Here is a 25,451-nt window from a genome sequence, read left to right as displayed (position 1 = left end):
ATTTTTAAACCTAATAATCAATTGCTTCATGGAGAATCCAATCATCAGAGAATCTATAATGACCCAACACCTCCGCTCCACCGGAGGGGGGGGGGGTGTGTCTGTGCAGCTGGGCTGAAGTTACCTCCATTATCTCAACTGGACAGATTTGATTTCACAATGTCCCAGAATTTATTGTGGTCGTAAAGTTTGCTGCTGAGCTTCGAACAGAAAACAGACTTTGTGCGAGACAGCGCCGCACAGCATCCGGACGCAGCTGCACGTGAGGGGGATGGGCCACGGTGTACCCAGGGGGGGGGGCGGAGACGGAGACGCATGCTGGGACAAGATGTTCTGAGGAGGGTGTTGTAATGAGAAACAAACCTCTGTACGTGTACTGCAGGGGGGCGTGTCTTCTTATGGCGGACCCTGGCCTTCCAGTGAGAACAGTCCGTTCTGTTTCTGCCCCCCCTCCCCCCCCACTGGGATCCGTGTTCTAGTAAGTATCAGTGCAGCAGACTAGGACAAACAGCCACAGAGGTTGGGACATTTACTAACTGCTGTGTCACCGTGGCCGCAAAATTATCTCCCTCCGTCCAAGCAAAGAAGGAAAGCTGGGATTTGAATGCTTTTTTTGGGGGGGGGGGGGGGGGGGCTGTTTGTTTGACTCTAAATGTTTGCATTCTTCTCTCATCTTATTTTAAACTTGCATCGTTTAAATTGTACATAAATGAAATTTGTCTCATTAACACCACGGCTCAAACAGAAAAGCCTCTAAAAGGTTACGTTTTTAGAATTGTTTGGTTACTGGTTTATAAAAAAGGAGATTTTTGTTGACAGGGTTTTATTTTGGAACAAATATCCAAAGTCATTTATAAAAAACAAAACCCACAAACCATTATTCAGTGATTCATAAAATAATACTGCATCTCATATTCTAACTACATCCCAGTTTATTGAGCCCAGCTCAGAATCTCTTCTTTTACGACGGCGTGAATCCCAGCAGCTGTTCGATGGGTTTGTAGCGCCACTCGTCGGCCTCCAGCTCTTCCACCAAGCTCGCCAGTTTCTCCATTCGAGACACTTGTTGATCTGAAGGAAGACAAAATTGCCGCTTTAGGAGAGCGCCAGCGTCTTTTAACAAAACGTGTTCAGGCGTGAACGAGTTCAGGCTTACCGTGTTTAACCTGTTTGAGCGTGGAGGCCACCTGGTAGCTGAATACAGACTCGCACAAGAATCTGTCGGAGCCATCTGAAAGGGGAAACGACACCGGAAGTGAAACCCTAAAGTGTTTGGTCTCGAGCCTTGATCTCGTGCACTAGTAGATTTGAACATTTCATTTAATTTATGATCTACCATTGTGTAAAATCGTCTTTGCATTGGCCTGTCATTCTTATTATTTAATCAAGTGTTAGTATGTTTATTTATGATACTGCAAAAAGAATTAACGAATGACCCATTTCACAATGTCGACGTGACCCACCTAAAAATACCATAAACTCTGCGACAGCTGTTGGAGCTCATCTTGCAGAAAAACAGACACAACCGCGTCACAGCTGCCATGGCGGCGGCGTCTCACCTTCCATCATTTCACCTGCGCCTTTGGGATACGTGTACAGGACCTTCCGAGGCGGGATGAGCTCTGAAGCGCTGAACCCAGAACCGGTCACCGAGCTGCCGCTGACACCTCCGGCAGAGGAGGACGACGAAGACGCGGCCATTCCCTTATAAACGTCATAAAACACGAACAAGTCACCGCGATAGTCTCTGAAACACGACCGTGTCCGAAGCTATGATGTTAGCTCAGCGGCCTGTCAAACCAATCAAACCAGTTAGCTTAGCTGCTATCCCGAGCTAAGGATGGCTAGCTGGGAAGCTAACTATCGTCCTAACGCCGATGTAAGCAGCAGCTTTATGTTAATGCTACAAAACAAAACACGTTTAAAAACCGGCTTTGTCGAACGATTTAACTCAGTCGATGCCAGAATAAATCGTTAAATATTCTAGATGTGCGCAGTTGTTTATTTAGCTGTCTTGCTACACCTTTACGACACAAACACAACTTTACGTTCGGAGCTACGACATTAGTCGTAAAGCTGGAAACCCGGAAATGGCAGCCAAGTTACGACGTTGACGTTTATTTATGTTGTTTGTCTCTCTTAGTTTCTCGCATTATGGATGTTTTACGTCCTCCTCTTATTAATATAAAAGGAAGAATATACCGAAGGAATATTATTCAGGAGGAACATAATGAAGAAGTAGAAGAAGAAGATCTGTCGTACACGGGACCTCTCGGTAGCTTCTGTCGTTATAGCTAGCATTAAAATCACATGAAGTAGCTTCAGTTCATTAAACACGCTAAGTTTAGCCATTTGTGTTTTTCCATGTTTTAGAAGGTGATGAATTTGAAGATGAAGCTTGCGATGCTCACGTGATCGAACAAACTAATAAAGGATTCCGCTGTGCCTTTGATGTGCCGAGTGTTCTTTACAAGTGAGTTAATAGCAGATTACACGCGAGTTCGTTGTGTCTACGCTGGAGTTCGAATATGGTTGTGTTAATCTAACTAAATTAAGATAATCAATACCATTAGGAAGCAGGAAACGTGTGTTTCATGTGCTACAAACACCGTAGATAAACAGTGGTGCGTTGAGTGTGTGTTTCTTTATTTCCTCGCATACTCTACAGATATATCATCGGGAAAAAAGGAGAGACACGCAGACGTCTGGAGTGTGACACAAAGACGTCGATCAGCATCCCGAAACAAGGAGTGGAAGGGCAGATTGGTCAGGATTAAGAACACAAGTGCAGTTTTCTGAGGCACCAAGTGCATGTTCTTAACTGTCTTCCTTTGCCCCCCCCCCCAGTTATCACAGGTTCCCATCGAGCTTCAGTCTCATCTGCAGCCACGAGGATCGAAGTCCTCACCGAGAGCTTCCGGAAAAAGCAGCCGTTCACTCACTTCCTGTCATTCCCTCTGAACGGTCCTGAAATCCAAGAAGGATTTCTGAGATTTAAAGAGGACGTTTTGAAGCAGTGCTCACAGGTAGAAGGAAAAGTATGGATGATGATGATGCAGTCCCCAGGTTTCCATGACGATGCTGATATATTCCTATGTTATTTTATTGTTTTTATCCGCGCAGGATCATGGCGTGGAGGAAAGCATCTTCCAGAACCCGGCGAAGCTTCACCTGACAATCGGCACCTTTGCTCTGTTGAATGAGAAGGAGGTGAAGAAAGCCGGCGAACACCTGCGAGAGTGTGAAAACGTCATCAGGTAGACGGACGAGGGGGTTGGGTGAGAGATTCTCACTGTGCTACCAGAAACATGTTGGGTGTCGGCCGTCAGGGACCTCACAGAGGGGAAGCCGCTGCAGCTGGAGGTGACGGGCATAGAGTACATGAACGACGACCCGGCCATGGTGGACGTCTTGTACGCCAAAGTCGATGTGACAGACCGATCGGACAGGTGGGCGGGTGGAAGACGACGCCTCCCGTTTGGCTCAAGTCTCAGTTTCCTCCGCGAGGTTTCAGTAGACGCTGACCTCGCTTCCGCTTCAAGGCTGCAGGTGATCGCCGGCCGGCTGGCGGAGCACTTTGTGGCGGCGGGCCTGATGGTGAGGGAGCGGGAGCGGGTGAAGCTGCACGGCACGGTGATGAACACTCTGTTCCGGAGAGACTCCTCAGGTATGAGCCGAGCACCGCCTGTGCAGCGATGCTATTGGCCGCTCCCGCCCACACTCCGTTTGTCCGGCGACAACACGACAACACATTCCTGGAGGGGGGCGTGGGCGGGTCGCTCTCCGTTTGACCGCTGCTCTGTTTTCGTGTTTTCAAAGTCCTCTCACAATGGCCGCATTCATTTCGGCTGTGGATGAAGTCCAGCTCCAGTTCTCAAATGTGTCCTTCCCAACAACAGAGCACAGTCGGGGGGGGGGGGGGGGGGCAGCACAGACAGGAGGCTCATGAATATTCAGCGGTTTATTTTCTGCTCCTAACAAACTAAACGACCTCAAAGGTCATCTCGCTGGCACACCCGGTGGAGACGACTCTTTCATCAGGATGTTTGGGCTTACGGCCCGTCTCTCTCTCTCTCTCTCTCCCTCTCCAGTGGAAGACGCCGGCGGCCCGGGAAGACGAACCCTGAGTGAGAGAGAGGCTTTCGATGCCAGAAACATATTAAAGGTCGGAGTCAGTCCTTCCTCTCCTATTCCGCCGATGAAGACTCCAGTAGAATTATTTCGATCGCTCTTAAGTATTTAAGATGCTTGTTGGTGGACGATCAATGAATCTTCATTTGTCTGTTGTGGCTCCTCTTCCTCCCAAAACCGTCTGCTTCCTCATGACACAGTTGGAATCCCATTTGGCTATTAGAGCTTGGCCGTTTAAGAGGTATTAACTTAGAGGAACACTCTGATGTCACTCTCGCATGCACCGAGGATGATCAAAGGCGCAGTGATTCCAGGCTGGTAATGAATGTTAATGTTCCCAGAACAGCTGTGCTACTAATGCTAATGAGACATTAACCCGGCTGATCTGATTGGAAGGCAGGAATCAATGTTCCTGCACACGCCGGGACGCTGTTTTAGTTAAAGTGAAGTCGATACTTATCTATTTCCTGTATCTAAGCCGAGGACGAGTTTGGCGGGGGCGACCTCTGGGGAATTAACGCAAAGTCACGAAGCTCTAAAAATCAAAACGTGTCGATTTGATTTTTATTTGATTTTTATTTGAGGAATAAATATTTTTTGTCACTTGTCAAATCCAGATTAAATATTTATTTGTGGCTGACAGCAGAAATGTGAAATCAACTTGATGCTGCGTATAAAAACGTCCTTCACAGCTGCCCATTGCCGTGGCAACGCCATGAGTGACTCCACAGGGAGGGACACCCCGTCGGCGTTTCTTCACAACTTTTTAAACATGCTGCCGTTCCCGTCTAAAGGCTGTGCTGGTGGAGTTCGTCGTCCCGTTGATCTGCGGTGATTTTGCCGTTTGTCCTTTCAGCGATTCGGGGCTCACCGTTTCGGGGCGTTCCGGCTGAACTCCGTCCTGCTGTCCACCAGATATTCCTCGGATTGCACCGGTTACTACGCCTCCGCTGGCAGCATCACGTTCTCATGAGCGTCGTCTGGGCAGAGCACATTCTGAGGTAGGAAATTCATAGTGGGGACATGATTTAGATCAGAAGAAGGGTGTCGTACAGGGGCCGTCCAGCAGGGGGCAGCACAGGGTTTTGAAAGGCAACAATCTGCTTCATAATTGTTACTTAGACCTGCTTTAAGATGAATGCATGTACATGCACTTTACACAATAATTAGAATATTGTTGCTGAATGGAGTTTTACATTTAAACGTAATAAGCCTAAATATATTGGGTCTGTCAAACAAACAGAGACGCCTCCTGAGCCACTGAAGCATTCTGGGTGAGTCTGGTCCTAATGTTCTCTCACCGCCTCACGACGGGACGTCGGAAGCAAAGCCTAATCCCTCCGCTCTCGTCTCGCTGCCTCGTGAATGTGTTAATGCATGGCTGACGTGATTTATCACACCGGGCTTTTTATCAGAGCCCCCCCCCCCCCGTGGAGTGCACCGGTGAATACAGACATCGGCTCCTCGCTTCACCGTCAGACTTTCAGTATTTTTCCTGCCCCCTGTTTATTTTCAAAACGCGTCACCCTGACGCCCCCCCCCCCCCCCCCCCCCCGAACTTTTTAGGAACCGTAATTCATCTCATGTTTGCTAGCTGAATTATTGTTATCTCATCAGAATTTGCATATTTAATTTCATGTTCGGGAGGGGCTGTTGGAAGCACTCGATCAACGTCTGGGGGGGGGGGGGAGGGGGGGGGGTTAATATGCAGAAAATGGCCGTGCAATTATTCATGGCCTAATTAGATATTAAGGTTTCATCAGTGGGAAAGAATCAACGCTTGAGAGACGCGACCTTTTTAACGTCGTGGGTAGATTTGATTCGCCGCCTCGGAATAACCGATAACAGACACCAAATCGATTAAACGGCCAATTACTTTTAAAGGTCGGTGGGAGGTTCACCTGCGTGTGCGTTGACCAGGCCCATTTGTCCGCGCGGCGTGTGGACGACGCTCGCTCGATGCTGCCTGACAGCTCGACTCCCCGGATGCTTTCACGAGGGCTTTCTGATTGATCGTCGCGTCCCGCCGATCTATAGAGGAGGAGGCGGGACCAGCGTTAAGGAATATGGCGGCGCGCCTTCCGGATGCTTCTGCTGTGCAGGAAGTGGCGTCAGATCCTAAACATCAGCCGCTTTGATCCAATGCGTTTCCTTTGCTATTGAATTAGCTGCTGATCTGAGACTCGATCAACGACAGCTGCGATCGATCGATCAGGCGTTTCAGACACTTCTTTGTCGTTTGATCAAACGAGACATCATCTCTGACTTTTCCTCCGTTCTAAAACGTTCTCCGTGCCGTACCGCGGTGATTTAAGGTTCAGACATTGATCTCTGATTGTCTGTTGCAGGTCATCTTCGGATGGAGACGTTCACAGCGCCGCCGCCGCTGGGAGGAGCTGCATTATTTTAGCACGCTGTTGAAACCCCGCAGGAATAAATAAACGTGTGCCGCACCCGCCCGTGGCCGGCGCCGTTCATTCTTGTCCTGATCGTTGAGTTTGTGCAGCCGGGACGGGCGGAGGACGGAAACGGGACGCGCTGACGAACATCTGGAGCCGACGAGCCTTCGGATCGAGCTGCTCCGTCTGCTGTCGTGCAAACCGACGCCCCAACAGGGTCGATGAGATCAGCCTCTGACTGGAGCGGCGCTGATGGCATCAGTTAATCTCTCCGCAATTAGAGGCGCTCTTCCACAGCCGGGCTCCGGGACGGGGCGGGGCGGGGTGGGGCGGGGCGGGGGACGTAGGACGTAGAAGAGGACCGTGTTCCAAACGCAACAAGCCGAAGCGATTGCACGATAACGACGACTCTGGTTCGGGGTGCGTAAACGACAGTCGAGCATTAATCTCTGCTTAAATCTCTCTTTTAGGATTAGTTCGGTTCCTTAATTCTGTCGGGGGGGGGTGAACAATCAGGGCTTCAGATGTGACTAAGCATGAGGAAGACAACGTATGCGCAGCAGCAGCTAGCTGCAGCCCTCAAGTGGTTTCCTAGGCGATGACATTAAATTATTAGAATCATTTGACGTCTCGTTTTGTTTTTGATTGGTCGGTACAAACAACAACAACAACATATTTAAATAGGATTCCCACGTGGGAGTGTCCAGATGAAGTTAATCCACTAGAACCAGAACTCAGGTTCCACCGGTTGAAGATCCAACATGCCTGGAACTTCTTCCTCCTGCTCCTGGTTTGCTGGTTTTCCCGGGGCTTCAGGGTTCGGGAACGCCGGGATGGAGATGGGCACAGAGCAGATTAAAAAGCAAGAAGAGCCTTCCTGAAAGTTCCTGCCAGAACAGTTCGGCCAGCGAGGGGGCGTGACTAACGGCTGTCGGCACGCCAGCCATCACGTGACTTGTCGCGCGTCAGACAGACACTTACAGCATGTATTACAGTACAAATACAGTCACACAGTAGCATGTATTACAGTACAAATACAGTCACACAGTGGCATGTATTACAGTACAAATACAGTCACACAGTGGCATGTATTACAGTACAAATATCCTGTCTAAGAAGAGCATTTCAAGAAACGCGGGTTCGTTTCAGGGCGTTCATTATCTCCTCATTGAGGATTGCCGGCACTAGATTTCGAGCTGACTCTATTAATGACACAAGATCGATCCTGCTCCCCGACTGGGAATCGAACCTGGACCGCAGGGGTGAGAGCGCGGAACCCTTACCACTACACCATATATACATGGAAATTTCTGAATATATATATATATGGAAATTTCTGAATATATATATTGAAATGTCTGAATATATATATTGAAATTTCTGAATATATATATGAAAATGTCTGAATATATATATGGACATTTCTGAATATATATATATATATTGAAATGTCTGAATATATATGGAAATTTCTGAATATATGTATTGAAATGTCTGAATATATATATGGAAATTTCTGAATATATATATATGAAAATGTCTGAATATATATATGGAAATTTCTGAATATATATATATATGGAAATTTCTGAATATATATATTGAAATGTCTGAATATATATATGGACATTTCTGAATATATATATTGAAATGTCTGAATATATATATCAAAATATATATTCCAGAGTTCGGTGCATATTCTCAGACCTCACTTTTGATATATATATATATAATAAGTTCCTGAACGGCATGCCATATGAAACCAAATGTGCAGAAATAAAGGATGCGCGCGTGACCGAGTCTCCCCTTTATCTCCCTCCTCCTCCTCCTCCTTCACCTCCTCCTCCTCCCCCACCTCCTCCTCCTCCTCCCAGCGCGTTGAGACAGCGGCAGCAGTCTCGTGTGAGGACACCTGGCAGGAGGACAGCAGCGGGACATCCATCCATCCATCCATCCACACCGAGGCAACATGGTCGTCGGACGCGTCGTCGCCTGCGCGTGCCTGCTCGCGGGCTTCTCGCTCCAGGTGGACGTCAAAGGTGGGAAAGAAGCGGGGAAAACCGGGAATTTCATGGAAGACGAGCAATGGCTGTCAACCATCTCCCAGTACAGCCGGAAGATCAAGCACTGGAACCGCTTCAGAGACGTGAGTGTCGGGGGGGGGGGCGGCGCGGATTCACGCACAGCTTGTCCCGCAGGTGCTTTAAAAAAAAAAACACTTCAAAGGAGGGATGACTGACGCGCTCGCGCGCCTCCCGTGCCCAGAGATTGTAGATGTGTTTGTTCCTGCATCAGGAAACGATTCATTAAAACGCGTTTGAAGTGTCTGACCTGGACCCCCCCAGGGTCGAGTTCTGTTGCAGCTGTGACGGAGGTGAAATGGGATCGTTCCAGATCAAAGGCAGGAGTGGACCCGCTTCCACGTCTAGTCCCAAAGATGGAAAGTCAATATGTCCTTTAGTTTGAACCGGAAGCACCTCAATTCAATTCAATTAAAGAATAAGTCAAATTCCAGCAAGAGAAAATAAGGCTGGTTCTGGGTTCTGCAGCGGCTCCTGGCTCCTCCCCTTTAATCCGGATCCACTTCGGAATTGAATCCGGTCCTGCTGTCATGAGTTTCATGATGTAGTTTCTCTTTTTGCCAGTCGTTTGATCTCACTGCAGGAAAATCACTGTTAGCCAGGTGGCTGCTGGGTAATTTTGGCCATGCTTGATTTCATGCAGGAAATGTGTTCCACTGCCCTGGACCCCCGGGGGCCCGGAGAGCTTATTGGAGCGTTCGTCAATGAATTGCAAATTTGTGTCGCCATGCAAAATGTAATATTATCCTCTCGGCCTTCTTGCCTCACCTGTGTGATTGGATTGGAGCTGGGGGGGGGGTTATGATGTTTATCTCTTTGTCTTTAATCCCAACAAACAATGTTTTATGGAGTCTGACTGAGCCGTCATCGCCGTCGTCGATGAGCATTTCAAATTTGAATCGGAAGGAGGCGTTTATGGCCTTTTCAGGCACCTTTTGATAGATCAATAATCAATCTAATTAGCCCGATTTGGTTAGCTTGTAGCGTAGCAGGAGCTGCTTGAACTGTGGGAATGATTTATCTCCGCATTAACCGTCGACTCTTAAGTAGACCTCCTAGAGGAGTCAAATTATTGAACCGACGTGTTCCCAGAATCTAGTCTGCTTCTCGGTTCTGCACAAACAGAACCCTCCTCTGCGGAACCGAAGCTGCGAGATCCAGCAAATGAAATATTAAAAAGCTTGTGTTTGTGTTGATGGGGGGTGCAGTAAAGAGCGAGCAGGAACTTTCATTTTGAGTCTAAATAAATGTAAAAGAAATCTCCATGTGCGATGGCGGTTTGATCGATCCGCCTGCTGCTGGAACCGGACCGGAATAATGAGGGAACGTTGAGAGGAGGAACAAAAAGAACAGCTGCAGCCCGTTTCTCAGCCGAGACCAGCTTTGTGACACAATCCCGACGCGTTTGTTTGCACAGAATTCAGCCGCAGCCGACGGGATCACCTCAGCACCTGATGTCGGACGCATCCTTCACAATTCCACTTTATATTCCGGTGCGTTCGAGTCGCATCTGCCCAGTGGGAGCTTTGGCCGCCGCTCATGAGAACAACGCCGTGCTGTTCATTCGGGGCCAGATCTTCCCGTTGCTCTGAGGGGAACTCATTAAATCGCCGTTCCGCCTTTCAGCCAACCACAGAGGGTCGTTTTAAGGGTCGCACCTGCTCTACTTCCTGCTGCAGTTTTTAATAAGGAGACGTTTTTCTCAGGTAAATGGCTCCTCGGGTCCTTTGACCGTTAAGGGTAACACAAAAATCATCGTGAGCCTTGCTGGCACTTGGGAATAATTTAATAATTGGATTATGGCGATGGCTTCCCTCTCAGCGAGTTTAAATCTACACAACATCAACAGAGGGAGAAAATACACAGTTTGCAGCTAAAGATTATTCCCGTATTTTACCTCTACCTCTCCATGCCCTAAAGTAACGGGACACACGGGAAGGAAGCGGAGGAGTAGGATCGATGGGGAGGGATTGGGATCGGGCCTTCGGGTCAAACGAACGACCTGATGCTTCATCCAGCTGGGTCAGTCAGTTATAGCCGCCGCTGTGATGGCGATGGCTGAGCGCTGAATCCCAAACGCTTCGCTCAACAAAAGGCCGTTCTCTGCTCCTGCCATCAACATCGGCCATTTATTAGCCCCCCCCCCACAGGATTTATGCTCCGCCGCTAACAGCCGGCGTAATTACGGATATGAGAAATTAGAGCAAGAGGACAGAAGATGAAATTGTGGAAATGCTGATAATGAGCCCTACTTCCTATTAAAAGTGATTGGCAGCGTGGGGGGGGGGGGGTTGGGACTGAACCACAACAGCTAAATGAGCTTAGAGCGATCCGCATCAACGTGAATCCAAAGATCAGAGCCTGTGAAAATCTCCCCGTCGTCACAAGATCAGCACACAAGTGTTGAAATAAGACATTTTGTCGTGACGTGCGTGTCTTTTTCCCGAAGGCGAGCGTCGGGTGGATTTTTCCCGCCAGCGTTTGGACCGCTCTGATACGATTCACAGCGGAAGCGGTGAAGAAAGGGCTTCCTGTTGGATTCCCAACACGAGCGTGGGCGACGCCCGATTGAGCGGAGAAGCTCTTTGGTGAAGAGCTTTGGAAAGCGATTTGAGCTTTTGCAAAAAAAAAACAAAAAGAAAAGGACGACTGGAGCGGCGGGAGGCTTTTTCATAAGCCGCGTTCCACCGCTTGGCCGAACGTAAAATCCTTTACGGCTGAGTGTGTGGAAGGACAGTAAACGAATGTGTTTCATAAAGGTGTCTGGCTGCAGCTACTACATCAGCGGAATAACACGCGCCAGCAGCGACAGCGGCCTCCGCTCCATCTTTGTTAGCCTTTAACATCTCCGCGAGATGCTGAAATGTCGGCCTGAATAATTAGCTCCTCCAAGGTTCTTCTTCTGGCTCCATTGTTCATGCATTATTTATGGTGGCATCTGCCTGAGAGTTGCTTCTGTACTTTGTGCAGATTCTTTATGCTCTCGTGCACGTGCTTCTTCAGACGAAAATATTAATAATTTGACATTATTATTGTCATAAAATTCAAATAATAATAAAAAAGCTACAGGAGCTAGGCGCTAGCTGTGGCTGGATGCTATTAAAGTCATTATGCTTTATGCTGCTGAGGCAGCAGGCTACTTGGAAATGGCAGTGCTTTGTGCTAAATGCTAACATTCATGATATTAATGTTACTGTGTCAATATTAGCATGCTAATATTAGCTCTAAATACAGAACAATTGAGATGGTTTACTTTGGTCATAAACCAAAGTGTCACTTAAATTAAAAAAGCAATTCAATAAGTTATCACAGTCTGACCTTATCGTTCACATGTAATTAAGATTAGAATAAATAATTAGAATATAAAGATAATACATTGAGTTATTATTTTGAGGATACAATTGTGTATTTTTAAAGTATATTTCACTTCCTTTTACTTTTGGGGAGCAATAATTATCCCGTTTTTCCTCTTTAGACTGAGCGCAGCGGTTCGTCCTTTCAATGTCCTCTGCAGGTCAACCAGTCGACACGCGTGACGACAGACAGAAGGACCTCGATAAGAAACGCACCTCGCCGTCGCGCAGAAATTCATCTGCCTCTCGACAGTGACACCCCGGCTCTTTATCTGCGGTGACCTTTGTTGTTATCGCCCCCAGACAGGAGGCAGAATCCTCTGACTACCCTTCGCTGGGTAAACACTTTAGAATAGCTTCACCTGCTGGAATGACTCCCCAGGAAGGCTGCAGTCATGGGACCTGTCATTTGAGTGGAAATTATTAAACCGGAAAATACTGCAAACTGTTTCTATTAGTTTGCTTTTCTATCTGGAGCTCTGTCTGCAGTGCGGCTGTCGATATTTTTCATCAATCAGCACGTTGGGATTCGTTTGGCGTCTGCTTTCTGTATGTGTTTCTGTACCGATAATTGCATTTCCAGTCTAATGGATTTTGTCTCTTCTTTGTTGCTGAACAGTCGTGAACGGCCTTCGGGATTGGTTTCCAGTGGGCAACGCAGAACCCGATGCAAATCTCAGAGGGAGGAAATGATTCTGGTCTGGATCCAGATTTGCTAGCGGCTTAGTGGGGTTTTAGCACACCGGAGGGCATGAAGCATCCAGAAGCCTTCATTAGAGTTCAAATTAAAGTCTTGCTTCCTGTAGGAGCCAACATTTACATTCAGAGACCGGTGCTGTTTGGATGTGGAGCAGCTTTAGGTCAGGATGTGAGCAGGAGGACGTTGAAGAGATATTAAATAGAGCATTTTAATATTTACAAATTTAAGGCTTTGATTTCCTCTTCGCTTGGGGCCAGAAATCATTCGCTGCTGAAGCAGCGGGGCAGGTGCCTCACAATTAGGCCAGGCAGCTGCAGAGACGTGGAGGACACGCTCTTGCCTGGGGGGAATCGGCCTCTTTCTTGTCTCTTTGGTGTTGGATGTGGGAAGAGACGGCCGCCTGTTCTCCTTTGGCTCGACTGTCCCGATGCTCGTCTCCGTATCAGCCGCCGCAGCGAGAGGGAGGCGTCGAGGACATCCTTCAGTATTTGTGTCTGGTGGCAGATATATATGTTTGTGCATGTGGGAGGGAGCCTGAGACTGAGTTGGCAGGATAATGGATACTCTTCAAAGTCACGCTGAAATGACCTTAATCAAGCGCATCGTACGGAAGGGACAGGGCGCGCAGCTAAGCCGCTAATGGGTTTCTTCTCAGTTGAAAGACCCCGACGGAATCTCGTTTATGCGGGATGTGGTCCTCCGTGAAGCCGTAACGGGACGTCTCAATGTGGCTCCCGGTGTCACTGTAATGTCCCGCTGCTCCAGCCGCAGATTAGCGTTATCAGCAGCCACAACGAGCCAATCGGTTCTCGTTGCTGCAGCGACTGGGGTGGTTAAATGTAATCAGCAGGCTAGCGTATTTAACTTCGCTACCCCCTGTGAGATGCCTCATGCAGAGCCCTGCAGGAAAACACGTGTGTCTGACATCTCCAAAAAGGGGCGTGACCAATTGGAACAGCTGGCAAATGATGAGCGTAATCCCAATAAAGAACAAATACAGTAATAATCATAAGCGGTGCTAAAATTAGCATGTAATCCCACACATTTGGAGGTTTGCCGTCGAGGCTCAGGTGATTACAGGTGATCAAAGAAGTAAAGCAGGTTTTTAGATTAGCTTCCTGACGTGATTTCGTCGTTTAAAAATGCACATTAATTCAATTTTGCAGCTGGACCTTATCGTAAAAGGTAGTCAAATAAGATGTATTTGGCACGATACTTACTTTAAGAGGCGGAGGAATAAACAGACTGCGCTTGCATCGAGTTGGTTCTCGTTTTGCAAACATCTGAGTTTGCCCCTTCTGGACAAAGACAATTCTGCTTCTCTTTTCTGCCTCGGGTTTATCTCCTGACATTTTCCTAATCAGTCACCGCCAGAATTAATTTCACGACGCTCACTTTTATTCCGAGAAAGTAAAACCTGAAAGGCTGATTGTTTCCTCCGAGGCACCAAAGCCGGTCTGCTGGTGTTCACTGGAGTGGAATTTATTTCCCCAGCCTCGACCACGTTCCGTATCGATTGAAGCTTCCTGCAGCAGTTAAGGACGCCAGCAACAAACTCGGTAATCTATTTATGTATGCTGATAAGTTTCTGTGTTTGCAGCTCGGTACGGATGAATCCAGTGCAAATAGCTGGCCTTTTTCTCTGCCACCATTGCAGCCTCTAAGGACAGCCCAGCATAAGCCGCTCGCTCCCTGGGGCATCTCTGTGGAGCTCAAGCCGAAGGCGCGCCTCTTCTCTTTCCGCTTCTTTGTTTTTGCAAACGGGGAGGGAAGGAGCGCTAAGATGCTGCAGAGACTCCGGGGTTCTGCTTGGCTCAGCAGCCGGGTCCAACAGAATGCGTTTGCTCCGTCTTACGCCACTCCAATTACTGCATCTCTAAGAGCATGCAAGCGCTTTGATCCGGCTACAGTCTGCTACAGCGAGCCCGGCGGATCAAACGGATCAAACGGATCCGCCGGGCCATCTGTGATTTGGAGACTGATTTCCAAAAGGCTCCAGAGGATGTGAAAGGTTCAATCGCTGATGCAACTTCCTGAAACGTCTTCTTATTAGCCCTCGGTCGTAGAGCCACTTGTTGATGTAATAAGACTTTCAGGATTTTGACGTTAGTGGCGCCTGAACCGGCCCGCGACTCGCGAGAACGCTCCCCTGCCTGCTAATTCAATCATCTGCATTCTTTGGGAGAGCCGAACTCCAGTCCGTCTGGACGTTTCTGCATTTCAGCACAATGCAAATGCCTCGGATGGACGCACACGTGACAGCTGGACACTTCGGGGGGGGGGCAGAGACCTCCGGCGTCCGGACGAGGCTGCGGATCGCGCCCCGAGCCGTGCTGCATTGCAGGCAGACGTCTTACCTTGTGAAACAACATTCTTCCTTTGCTAGCGGGCCCCTCGGGGGACTCCGGCTCCGATGATCAATTTGATCCGGCTCTGTGTTGCTGGGCGACTTAATCCCATAATGCACCAGCGGTTTCTTGCAATTCAGAAACCCCGATTTCCCTCTGTGGTTTTCCTTGTTTTTTTATTTCTGGTGCGTGATCAAAGATCTCGTGCTTCTTTCGTGGCTTTCGCGGCTCGTAATCACCCCGAACGCAGCGTAATGCAATCATTGATCACGGACGCGGCGGGCGTCGGAAGGTGTTTTTTCTAGAGGCGTGTATGAATCGCATTAGTTTGCACGTAGAATCGAACGTTGCGTTCAGACTGGAACCGCTCAAACGCGTTCCTGAGTGGTCCGATCGGTGGTCGGGCTGCACCGTCAGTGTCTCCACCGCATTCAGAGACATCAGGACACAAATAGGAGACATTACCTCCACAGTCGGGGCCCCCCAGCGGGCTGAACCAGGCGCCATGATGACAAAGCAAAGACAAGATGCTTGTCCTGCGGTCGGAAACGAAGGAGACGCGGCCGGTGGAAAGACCGACCGTGATTGGCCTCTGCCGGCGTGCCCTTGAGCATTGATTTAAAGTGGGACGGGAGACACGACGGATTCACCGCCATTAATCAGACAAATACTCTGCAAACGACGAATGATGAGCTGACAAAGTCTCGCAAGCCAGAGCGGGAGACGCATATATGCCCCCCCCCCGACTGTATTTCCAGCTCAGACGTGGAAGTCGTGCGTTATCCCAGGCCCGGCTCCGTCTAGTCTTCTGCTACCAGCTCAGCTTGTCTTTCCTCACATGTATCCTCCATCAGAGAGTAATTCCCTCTCAGGGAAGCAGACATGCAGTGAAACGGTCTAAGAGTCAAGAGTTCACTCCTGCGGTAGTCGCTGCACAGCTGGGATGGGTGTGTGCGTTTGTTTTGCGGCGGGGGACGCCGCGGTCGGGCGGTATTTATGTCACCGGCGGGTCGAGCTCGGTCGAGGTGAGATAGACGTTAACTCAGAGCGCAGTCAGGCTTGTTGCCAGACGCTGTCATCCGACCGGTCCAGGAGGAACTGGGGGGGGGGGGGCAGCATCTGGATAGTCAAGCTCCATTAGCCTCCCGGCTCTGTTTTACACCAGCTGCATTACAGCCCTGTTGACAAATGGCAGGATATGAATCACACCGCTCAGGGGGCCTCCAGCGGGAATCTCGTGCCCCCTGACACCCCCCCCCCACCCCCCCCCCTCCGCCATCCTTGTCTGGGCTCGCTGTGAACTGTATCTGCAGCCCGGCTGGGATTCGTTGGGACAGCATCGACTCTCAACCTTGGCGAAGGACTAAATGCAGCTTGGGTCCGGCGTCCTCGCTGTCCTCGCCGTCCGGCGTCCTCGCTGTCCGGCGTCCTTGCTGCCACACTGCTGCTGGGAGACGATAAGGACGCGCTGCGAGGCTCCCATCGGCCCCTGCCGCAATGCACGCTGGGAAGTTGCAGAGGCAGCGTGAATAATTCATCCTATAGCTGCTGCATCTGTCGTGCTACGTGCACATCTTTAATGATGGCGTCAAATATTTACCCCCGAGCACCGGCCTCAAGATGAATTCCGTCTTTGGCCCTTTAGAGTCTTTTTTTGGGGGGGTTAGCCTGTCCTTGTGTGGACGGGTCGGGCTTAGATTAGCTTTATTTACTGGCTTGGGTTGCTGTAATTCTCTCCAGCGCAGCAAAGCGGTGACTGATGGCTGGACGGGGGGCCAAGGCGGTGAAAGGAAAACGGCCCCTCCCCTGTTCGCTCAAGGTTGTCCCCTGCATCGGCTACATCTGCACCGTTTTGTCAACGCGACCAAACGAGCCCTTCGTTCCCACGGCAACCATAAAAAAAGGATCTAAGTCACATTCCTCCGCTGACTTTGAAGATTCCCGCCGGTTTGCCCACGTTTTTATTCTTCCTGAGACCGATGCTTCACGTCTCGGTTCGTCCTCGACTTTCCAAACTGGCGGGAGGCGGCCGGCCGGCCGTCTGTAAGCAACAGCCGGAGAATGGGCCCGTAGCGAAGGGGGGGGGGGGGCGGTGCCAGCTCGTGGAAGCAGATCGTCCTCCGTTAATAGACTCACACAATCCTCTGCGGATGTCTAATGTCGTCTCCGGAGACTGAGGCGTGTGTTTGCAATCGGGGCGCATTAAGGCCGACCGTTTAACGGCTGCCGTAGCTGCAGCGAACCGGCCCGCCGTTCGCAGGCTGGGTGGGAGCGATGTGCTATTTCTGTCTCTGTTAACAATGGCTCTCTGCTTCTCTCTCTCTCCTCCACTCCTGCTCGCCGTTGCTGCAGGAGGTCGAGGTGAGTATCGCTTCTGTGAGTCTGTCTCATCGAGTCCGTGCAAGCTGGAAGGAATAAGAGCTCAGCGGGACTTGAACCCCACAAACGTCAGCGCTGACAAAAAAAAAGAACAGCGAGAAAATGATTTAAGACGAGTCGTTCCAGCAGGAAATCTCAAAACGCGTTGGCGAGACTAGAAATAAATACGTTTTGAAACGAGATCATTCATGACTTGAATCCAGATCGAAGGCTTTGCAGGATATTTTTGCAAAGCCTTCGGAGTTCTGAGTTTTAAATACTGTTTGGTTAAAGTTAGAGGCCGACGTCAGACACAGGATTAATAAAATAATCGAATTACCAGGTTATTTATGTAGATTTATTCAAAATAATCAATCATGGTCCTACTTAAACCCCATTTATTCAACATGATGAATTTTTAAATCGAAGCTAGCAACTGTCTCTTAATCTTCATTACTATTTATTTACTCTTTTTAAAATGCAATATTAATCCTTTAAATCCATTCATTAAAATATATTTCCTTTGCAGGATGACTACATTAAAAACACGGAGAACACGGGCTCTGATGAAAGTAAGTCCGAATGTTTTTATTCTAATTGATCCCCTTTGGATATATATTTAACTGTATTTGCATTGTGCCACTTCTCTGTCTGGTTCCGTTGTACGGTGCATTTCTACTAGCATGATCAATAATAAGAGGCGACTGCCTTTTATAAATCATCATCGACTCCTCGCCTCGCTTGTCTGAGGTCATCCGAGGTGTCGGAGCTCATGGGGGGTGAGGAGAACCTTCAGTCAGGTCCATTAGCGTGAAAAGCCTCCTGTAATTGCCTTTGTTGCTGAGGGCCCGGCTCAGAACTCGGCTCAGAACTCGGCTCAGAACTCCCACCGGGCTCCGTTTACCTCCACGGGGTCCGATTCGTGCTGAAGAAACATCAGCGGAGGAGGAGGAGGAGACGTGGGCTGCTAATCCAGCTAGCCTGGCGCTAACCCTTCACTGCTGGGGGGTGGTGAGGGTCGATAGCCGTGCATCTCGTTCCTGCTGCGTGGTCGAGAGGAGCTCCTCCAGTCGTCTGTTCCCTCAACAGGAGGAGTAACTAATGCAGGCGGAGTAACTAATGCAGGCAGAGTAACTAATGCAGGCAGAGTAACTAATGCAGGCAGAGTAACTAATGCAGGCGGAGTAACTAATGCAGGCAGAGTAACTAATGCAGGCAGAGTAACTAATGCAGGCGGAGTAACTAATGCAGGCGGAGTAACTAATGCAGGCGGAGTAACCAATGCAGGCGGAGTAACTAATGCAGGCGGAGTAACTAATGCAGACGGAGTAACTAATGCAGGCGGAGTAACTAATGCAGGCAGAGTAACTAATGCAGGCGGAGTAACTAATGCAGGCTGACGATGAAGCTTCTCCTGCTGCAGCGTGGGCCGTTCATTTGAATAGCATTGATTTCATCCCCGACCCGGCTCCCACTGGGACTAATTCTGCAGTCCTAATTGATCGGGGGTGGGGGGGGGGGGGGGGGGTGCTCTTCATTGCAAATTAAAAGAGACTAGAGCAAAAGACTTTCGAAAAATGTGATGGAGATATCAGCTCAGCCCGGCAGAGTCCGCTTCAAGAAGCGCCGGTTGCTCCATCTTGACATCCGACCTTGACATCCTTCATTTGAGCAGATAAATGCATTTATTCAGCTTTCATTATAGGAAATAACTTCCTTTATGCTGAGAGGTGCACTTTGAAACAGAATTAGAGGTCAGCTCGTGTTACGTTTTCTTCAATCATAAGTAAATCGTTGCGTCACGGCGGCGACCAGCAATTAACCCTCGGGGCACGAGGAAGTCTTTTTAGTCAGAACCACTCAAGTGTTTTATTTAATGGCGCGCTCTGATCGTATTGAATGTAAAACAAATGGTAGCTGAAGGCTGTCGATGGGAGCAACAGGGAGGAAGCTTATCGCGGGATTGAGAAAGCGGCTTACGCATTTGATTACGATGCAATAAAAGTGTCAGGGGGCTCGGTCGTGGGCCTGGTGGAGTCCCATTGCCCCTGCTCGCATGATTACGGGAGGATTTAAAACCCGGTTCGAGCAGACGAGGTGAAAACACGCTTGATCTTTAATGCAAATGATCTCCGGGGCGAGGATTTCATTTTCAGAACGCGGGAGTCGTATAAGATTACTGCGTGTGGGGGACGTGTCTGAATGCGAGGGGCTCATAAATACTGAGCATGGGAGCAATGAGAGAGCAGCACGCCTCGTTTCTATGGGAACCGTCGGGAAAACAAAGTTGTTGAAGGTTAAAGTTAAAGGTTAGGATGCTGTCTACCCCCCCCCCCCCCCCCCCCTGCAGCACTATCATGAAAAGATTCAAACAGGCAAAAGATTTAAGTCGAACACGTCATTCCAGCTATTGAAGCATTCCAAAACCTGCAAAAACGCTTAGCGAAATCGAAAGAGAGACAAATTCCTTGATCCGGATCGGAGAGGATTAATGTCTGTTGTGGCTCCTTGAATAATTGTGTTGACAAAACAAGTCCAACTCATTTTTCCGTGCTGTGTTTGCTGCTTTCTTTCTGGCCCCTGTGATTTATTGTGCAATTAAAACCAAAGGCAGCTAATGTGCGTGCACGGAACCAACCGCCTCGCAGAACCTGATGTCACTATATCGCTGCAGTGACTCTAATCTGAGGCCGAAGATGGGAAAGTATTCCGTTAAAACACTCCTCCGGCGCTCCCCGTTCAGTCATCGGACGGCAGGAACGACGGCCTAAAAGATAATAAAGAATGCTCAGAGTGGGTCTCATCACAGATTAAACTCCACCCGAGTGCTGCCGAGTCATCCGGGACTCGCTGCAGGTGAAGGAGGAGCGAGGGGAGGTTCCTCACCTGCTGTTGTGCATTTTGCAGCCGTGGACACCACCAAGGACCCGTGCCAGAACGTCAAGTGCAGCCGCCACAAGGTGTGCGTCGCCCAGGGTTACCAGAGGGCCACGTGTGTCAACCGCAAGAAGTTGGAGCAGAGGTAGGCTTGTTTTTCACTCCCGGGACATTTCTGGAGGGACGGGGCAGCAGCAGAGCGGATCAAAGAAAGGAAATGGCTCAGAAAATATAGATTCACGATAATAAAGCAGCTCGGTGACAAAACTAGACAACAAATAGTGCACTAAGAAAACATAAAGGATGGATGGACACGGTTTACTTGGTCTTTATTTTTGTCCCTTGGGTGGTTTTCAGATTTAAATAATGCTTCAACATGCAGAATGAATTATTCGGCCTTGATTTGAAGTGAAGATTAGATGTTTAACATCTCGGGAGATGAAACTCTTTAGAGGCAGCATTCACCCCGACAGAGCGGTTTATAGACGGTTTATAGACGGTTTATAGACAGTTTATAGACGGCCGCGCATAAAACCGGAACTATTACGCTCCCGTCAGTTTTAGTGGGTCATAATGTGGAACACTTAATGTCAAGGGTGCGAACGGGACTCAGTCTGAACTCGTACGTGACTCCGGATCCAATCTGATTTAAATTCGTGTGGGGTTTAAATTCTTCATTAGCAGCTACTTCATTTAATCCCATAAAACTGCACTTCAAACCACACAAATCATCATGTTGTTGTTCTTTAGCCGTTAGCCGTTAGCCGTTAGCTGCAGAGGTGAGACGCTTCGACTTTCGATTAGCGTCTAAATCAAAGTTAATGAATGTGGATTTAAACATCCCAGATGAAGGTGTCTTGCACCTGTGGGTCGAGGGGAACACATTGGTCCATTTCAGGTGAGTTGGGCCATGACTGGCGCTTGTTGATGATGTCACCCAGTTGTGTTTACGCCTGGAGGATGGAGTAAACTTCAAACGCTTCTTCAGACACATTTTAATTGTTTTGTTCGCACCGTAGTTAAATACTTTTAATGGATCTGAACATTCCAGGGTGAAACCGGCGGGTCAGCGGGAGGCCCATGACCGCCCCTGTAAGCCCTGCCCCGGCGCCGCCGCCGCCGCCTCCCCGGTCTGCGGCTCCGACGGACACAACTACGCCTCTGAGGTAAAACGCTCCGCGCCTGTGTCTCACCGTGAACGCGCGCGCTCAGGTAATTCTGCTTTCTGCTTTACGACTGCCATAAAACCTCTGTGAGGGGGGGGGGCAGAGGGGGGGCGTTGGAAAGTGCTCGAGTCATCGTTTTAAATAATGAGTGGAGTCCAGTGGAACGCCGCTTCCTGCCGCGCCGCCGCGTCCGTGGGCGCCGCGGGGCGGCGGAGTTCATCACGGCTCGCGGGAGGAGAAGCGCGCCGCCGCGTGATTAATGACTGCCGCGCTTTGAGTCGCGCGCCGCCGGGACGCGTTATTGATTTATGTATCGGTCTTCATTTTGACCTTGCAGGAGAAGCCGGCGGAAAATCACAGCTCGCTGCTGCCGCGCCTCTTCCGAACGAGCGAGCTCTGTCTGTTCTACCTGCCCCCCCCAGGTGTTTTAATCTCATCTCTCTCTCTCTCTCTCTCTCTCTCTCTCCAGTGCAAGCTGCAGCAGCAGGCCTGCCTTGCGGGCAAAGACCTGAGCGTCTTGTGCCCCGGGTTCTGCCCCTGCGCCTCAGCCTCCGTCACCGACCCGAAGCGGGGCGAGTTCTTCTTTTTTATTTTTTATTTCTGCATCTGTTTCATTAGAAAACAAACGCTCGATGCTGCCGGTGTGATCGGACTCCAGAAACGAGCAGCTCAAGGCTTGGGATCAATACGCACCAATTTCAGAGATGACTGTTATCCGAATAGCCCCCCCCTGTGGTCAAACTGCTCATTCAATCATGTAGTAATTAATTATTCAGAGTGTACGCTACCGATCACTGCAGCCAAACAGTATTGATCGCTGGGCATGTGAAACTGACGATCGATCAAAAGGATGAAGCGTTGCTCCTGTTTTTCTCTGGAACGTGTTCTTTTCCGGCTTCTATTGGATCACAGCGATCCGCTGCAGAGTTAATTGCGGGATGGTTTCCTTTGATCGGGTCTTACATCCGGGGATTCTCCTCTGCTCCCTCAGAGAGCTGCACCGGCCAGGACCTGGCAGACCTGGGCGACCGCCTCCGAGACTGGTTCCAACTCCTCCATGGAAATGCAAAGCAGAATAAATCTGCCAAGCTCGGCGCCGGCGCCACTTCAGGTCTGGAAAACTCCGTCGTTTGCTGCTGCATCTGAACTGCGTGCGTAGAAAGTAACGTAGGAATTGTGTTTCGGTGACAGCGCTGGACAGGAGCCTCGTGGCCAGCTGCAAGGACTCCATCGGCTGGATGTTTTCCAAGCTGGACACCGACGGCGACCTGTACCTGGACCCCGGCGAGCTGGCCGCCATTAACCTGGACAAGTACGAGGTCTGCATCCGACCCTTCTTCAACTCCTGCGACAGCTACCGGGACGGGAAGGTCTCCACGGCGGAGTGGTGCCTCTGCTTCTGGAGAGAAAGTGAGCGCAGTGTGCATGCCGGGCCACTAGTGGGCAGTGCAGCCTTTTAAAATCACTGTTACGAGAAAGTGTCAGAGAGCAGGGTGATGCGGGAAGAGCGCTTTGAAGTCCCTAAACACTGAGTCTTTTGAAAACGCAGTAACTTGACCACACCCCTTTTTAAAGCCAGCAATCCCATTGGTCGGTGGTTTAAAGGCCGCCGACGAACACGCAGATGTTGTCGGGTCGAGAGAAGCTTTACGTCCGGCTCCGTATCGTGACCGGATCGAACCTCTTAACGTTTTATTGACAGTAAGTGTCACAAACAGAATAAACAGGAACTTTTAGTTCGGCAGACTTTATTGATCTTTAAGCGTAGACAAACATCAAACGCTGTTTATCACAGATTCTTCATTCTTTTAACTTCCTTAAATGTGTGTCAAGATGACTCTTGTCTTCTTCACCGTCCTCGTGTTTCCACCTGAGCTCGCTCCACCCAGCTCTGAGGGAATATTGATTCTTGAGCCGATCGATGGGAGAAAGTGTCATAACTTTAATAGAGATGGAGTTTTCGGAGCGCCGTTTCAGACCCGTGACATCACTCCTCTCGTGTTTGCTTCTCTCAGAGCCGCCGTGCCTCGCCGAGCTGGAGAGGATCCAAGTGCAGGAGGCGGCCAAGAGGAGGCCCGGTGAGTGCGTTTATCACCGGACCCGCCCGACTGGCGGCTGAAGAAAGGCTCCCGTAGGAAGGCAGGAAACCACCGCTTCAGATTCTGTCAGAGCCGCGTAGTTAGCCCTGAGGTACCCCGATGCTAACGCACCCGCCGGCCACAGTATCGGCTTTTCAGCCCAGACAAGCCGAGTTGGCTCATTCTTTTTGTTTCTTCTGGTCGTCATGGTAGCGGCGGTGATGGAGAGGATTTGCCGCTTGTTTGGAGATGGGGGGGTTTACCGGGTGTCCCGGGGGGGCACGCCGCTTCCAAACGCACAAACATTTAGCATGAACTCTCATCCGGTAGCGTTCGCGTGTAAAACAAACGGCGAAGCTTTCCCTGCCCGAAGAAAACGCCAAAAAGCAGCTCCTCCATCCTGAGACGGTTCGATCGGAGCGCTGAGGGTGCAAACATTTAACCACGCGTGTTCGCGTCCCCGCAGGGACGCGCATCCCCAGCTGCGACGAGGACGGCTACTACAGGAGGGCGCAGTGCGACCAGAGCCGAGGGGAATGCTGGTGCTCCGACCAGCAGGGCGGCGAGCTGACGGGCACCAGAATCCACGGCAAGCCGGACTGCGGTGAGAGACGGGACGTCCGGCACGGGCGTGTCCGAACGCCGACCCGCCTCGATGGCGGATTGCTCTTTAAGGACGTCCGCTCTATATATTTAACATTATTGATGATTGATCCGAATTGATCCGCTGTGCTGCTCCTCCTCCAGACGTAGCGGCGGGATACTCTGGAGATTTTGGGAGCGGGGTCGGATGGGAGGATGACGAGGAAAAGGAGGCAGATGACAACGGGGAGGAGGCGGAAGAGGAGGAAGAGGAGGAGGGCGAGGCGGACGACGGCGGATACATCTGGTAGGGGTCCGAGCCGAGAGCCGAGTCCCGGCCGCTGGCCCGAAGAGCTCAACGGACGGCTCCCTCCTGACCGCAGATCATTCCGGGATCGGACTCGGGGGCAGGGAATGGAGCGTCATCCCGGTTGGGTTCCGCGGTGCCGGTCCGGGGGTGAAGAAGATGACCCGTTTTTTGTCTTAGATGTGTCAATTGCTTCGTTCTTCTCTGTTTTATGAGCAACAGAGCTTTTTCTGTTTCGCCGTTCTGAAGAAGCGGGAGCCGCCGTCGTCCATCAGAACCCGTCCGACGCCCGTCGATGCGTAGAGAGATTACAGTCATCGTGTATCGTGTGAACTTCGCTTGAACATTAGAGCCGCCGCCCATCCACAGCCCAGACTTAAAGGAATAGTTTGACATTTTGGATGCTATTAGCTTAGCTTCGATTTAGCATCTAACCTCTAAAGATCACGACTTATCAACTCATCTATTTGTCTTAATCCAAATAAAATCTATTTGTCTTAATCCAAATAAAATCCCTGAATTTAGAACAATATGAAGTGTTATTATGTGCCGGAAAAGGAAATAGTTATCCGGGGGGGGGGGGGGGGCAGGTGGATAAATCTGTGGCGTTTCCAAAAGCTGACTCGGCTTTTGTCAAACCTTCAAGTGTTTCTTGTAGCATTTAGCGCTAGCATTTTGCAGACAGAGTTGTATTGATAGCCAGTAAGCACATTGCCAAAAATATTCATTTAAAGCTCTTGAATGCAACATCCTGATTCTCTGTAAATATAAATCCAGTGTAAATGATTCCGGGTCACTTTTGGGTTTTCGTGCGGCGAAGGTGCGACGCAGCACCTCGCGCATTCAGAGGACGCACCTGCACAGGATTCACGTCTGCATAAGCCTGTAGAATGTACCTTCATTACCCAGAATGCACCTGCAGTAGGAGCCGTTCACTCTGAAATCCGAATGTTTTATTCTCAGTTTGCAACTTGCGTTTTTTCTGTTTCTTATTAAACGTGTGCGTACTTGAACCCCCGCTGTAGTTCTTTGAAGGCTCTCGCTGCCGTGTGTTCGTTCATGCTAGCGCTA

General features: G+C 49.8%; 3 protein-coding genes across 5 annotated transcripts; 2 read left to right on the top strand and 1 right to left on the bottom strand.

Moving 5' to 3' along the window:
- Positions 1-806: 806 nt before the first annotated feature.
- Positions 807-1,946, bottom strand: anapc16 (anaphase promoting complex subunit 16). Its single transcript, XM_068754231.1, has 3 exons — positions 1,560-1,946; positions 1,157-1,231; positions 807-1,071 (listed from the first exon to the last, which is right to left on the bottom strand). Exons 1-3 carry the CDS (start codon positions 1,699-1,701, stop codon positions 962-964), a joined length of 327 nt encoding a protein of 108 aa, XP_068610332.1. The 5' UTR covers positions 1,702-1,946; the 3' UTR covers positions 807-961.
- A 124-nt stretch (positions 1,947-2,070) lies between these two features.
- On the top strand, positions 2,071-7,122 carry ascc1 (activating signal cointegrator 1 complex subunit 1). Of its 3 annotated transcripts, XM_068754230.1 has the most exons (11): positions 2,071-2,275; positions 2,374-2,473; positions 2,669-2,766; positions 2,848-3,026; positions 3,124-3,257; positions 3,330-3,449; positions 3,543-3,667; positions 4,092-4,165; positions 4,988-5,132; positions 5,375-5,405; positions 6,480-7,122. In XM_068754230.1, exons 1-9 carry the CDS (start codon positions 2,155-2,157, stop codon positions 5,102-5,104), a joined length of 1,068 nt encoding a protein of 355 aa, XP_068610331.1. In that variant the 5' UTR covers positions 2,071-2,154; the 3' UTR covers positions 5,105-5,132; positions 5,375-5,405; positions 6,480-7,122. The 3 variants fall into 3 exon arrangements, with proteins under 3 accessions (XP_068610331.1, XP_068610329.1, XP_068610330.1); XM_068754228.1 differs by having other exon boundaries at positions 3,330-3,667; XM_068754229.1 differs by lacking the exon at positions 5,375-5,405 and having other exon boundaries at positions 3,330-3,667.
- Positions 7,123-8,180: 1,058 nt separating this feature from the next.
- Positions 8,181-24,384, top strand: LOC137909809 (testican-2-like; the record flags this gene model as incomplete). Its single annotated transcript, XM_068754234.1, has 12 exons — positions 8,181-8,196; positions 8,513-8,676; positions 17,365-17,373; positions 17,900-17,942; positions 20,278-20,392; positions 21,299-21,413; positions 21,883-21,985; positions 22,405-22,524; positions 22,605-22,823; positions 23,429-23,491; positions 23,958-24,095; positions 24,239-24,384. Coding segments are annotated over 12 exons (1,251 nt in total), but the record flags the coding sequence as incomplete, so codon positions are not given.
- Between the last annotated feature and the right edge of the window lie 1,067 nt (positions 24,385-25,451).

Source organism: Brachionichthys hirsutus, chromosome 21 (genome assembly GCF_040956055.1).
Source record: "Brachionichthys hirsutus isolate HB-005 chromosome 21, CSIRO-AGI_Bhir_v1, whole genome shotgun sequence".
Classification (NCBI taxonomy): Eukaryota; Metazoa; Chordata; class Actinopteri; order Lophiiformes; family Brachionichthyidae; genus Brachionichthys; species Brachionichthys hirsutus.
This window is presented reverse-complemented; position numbering and strand designations above follow the sequence as displayed.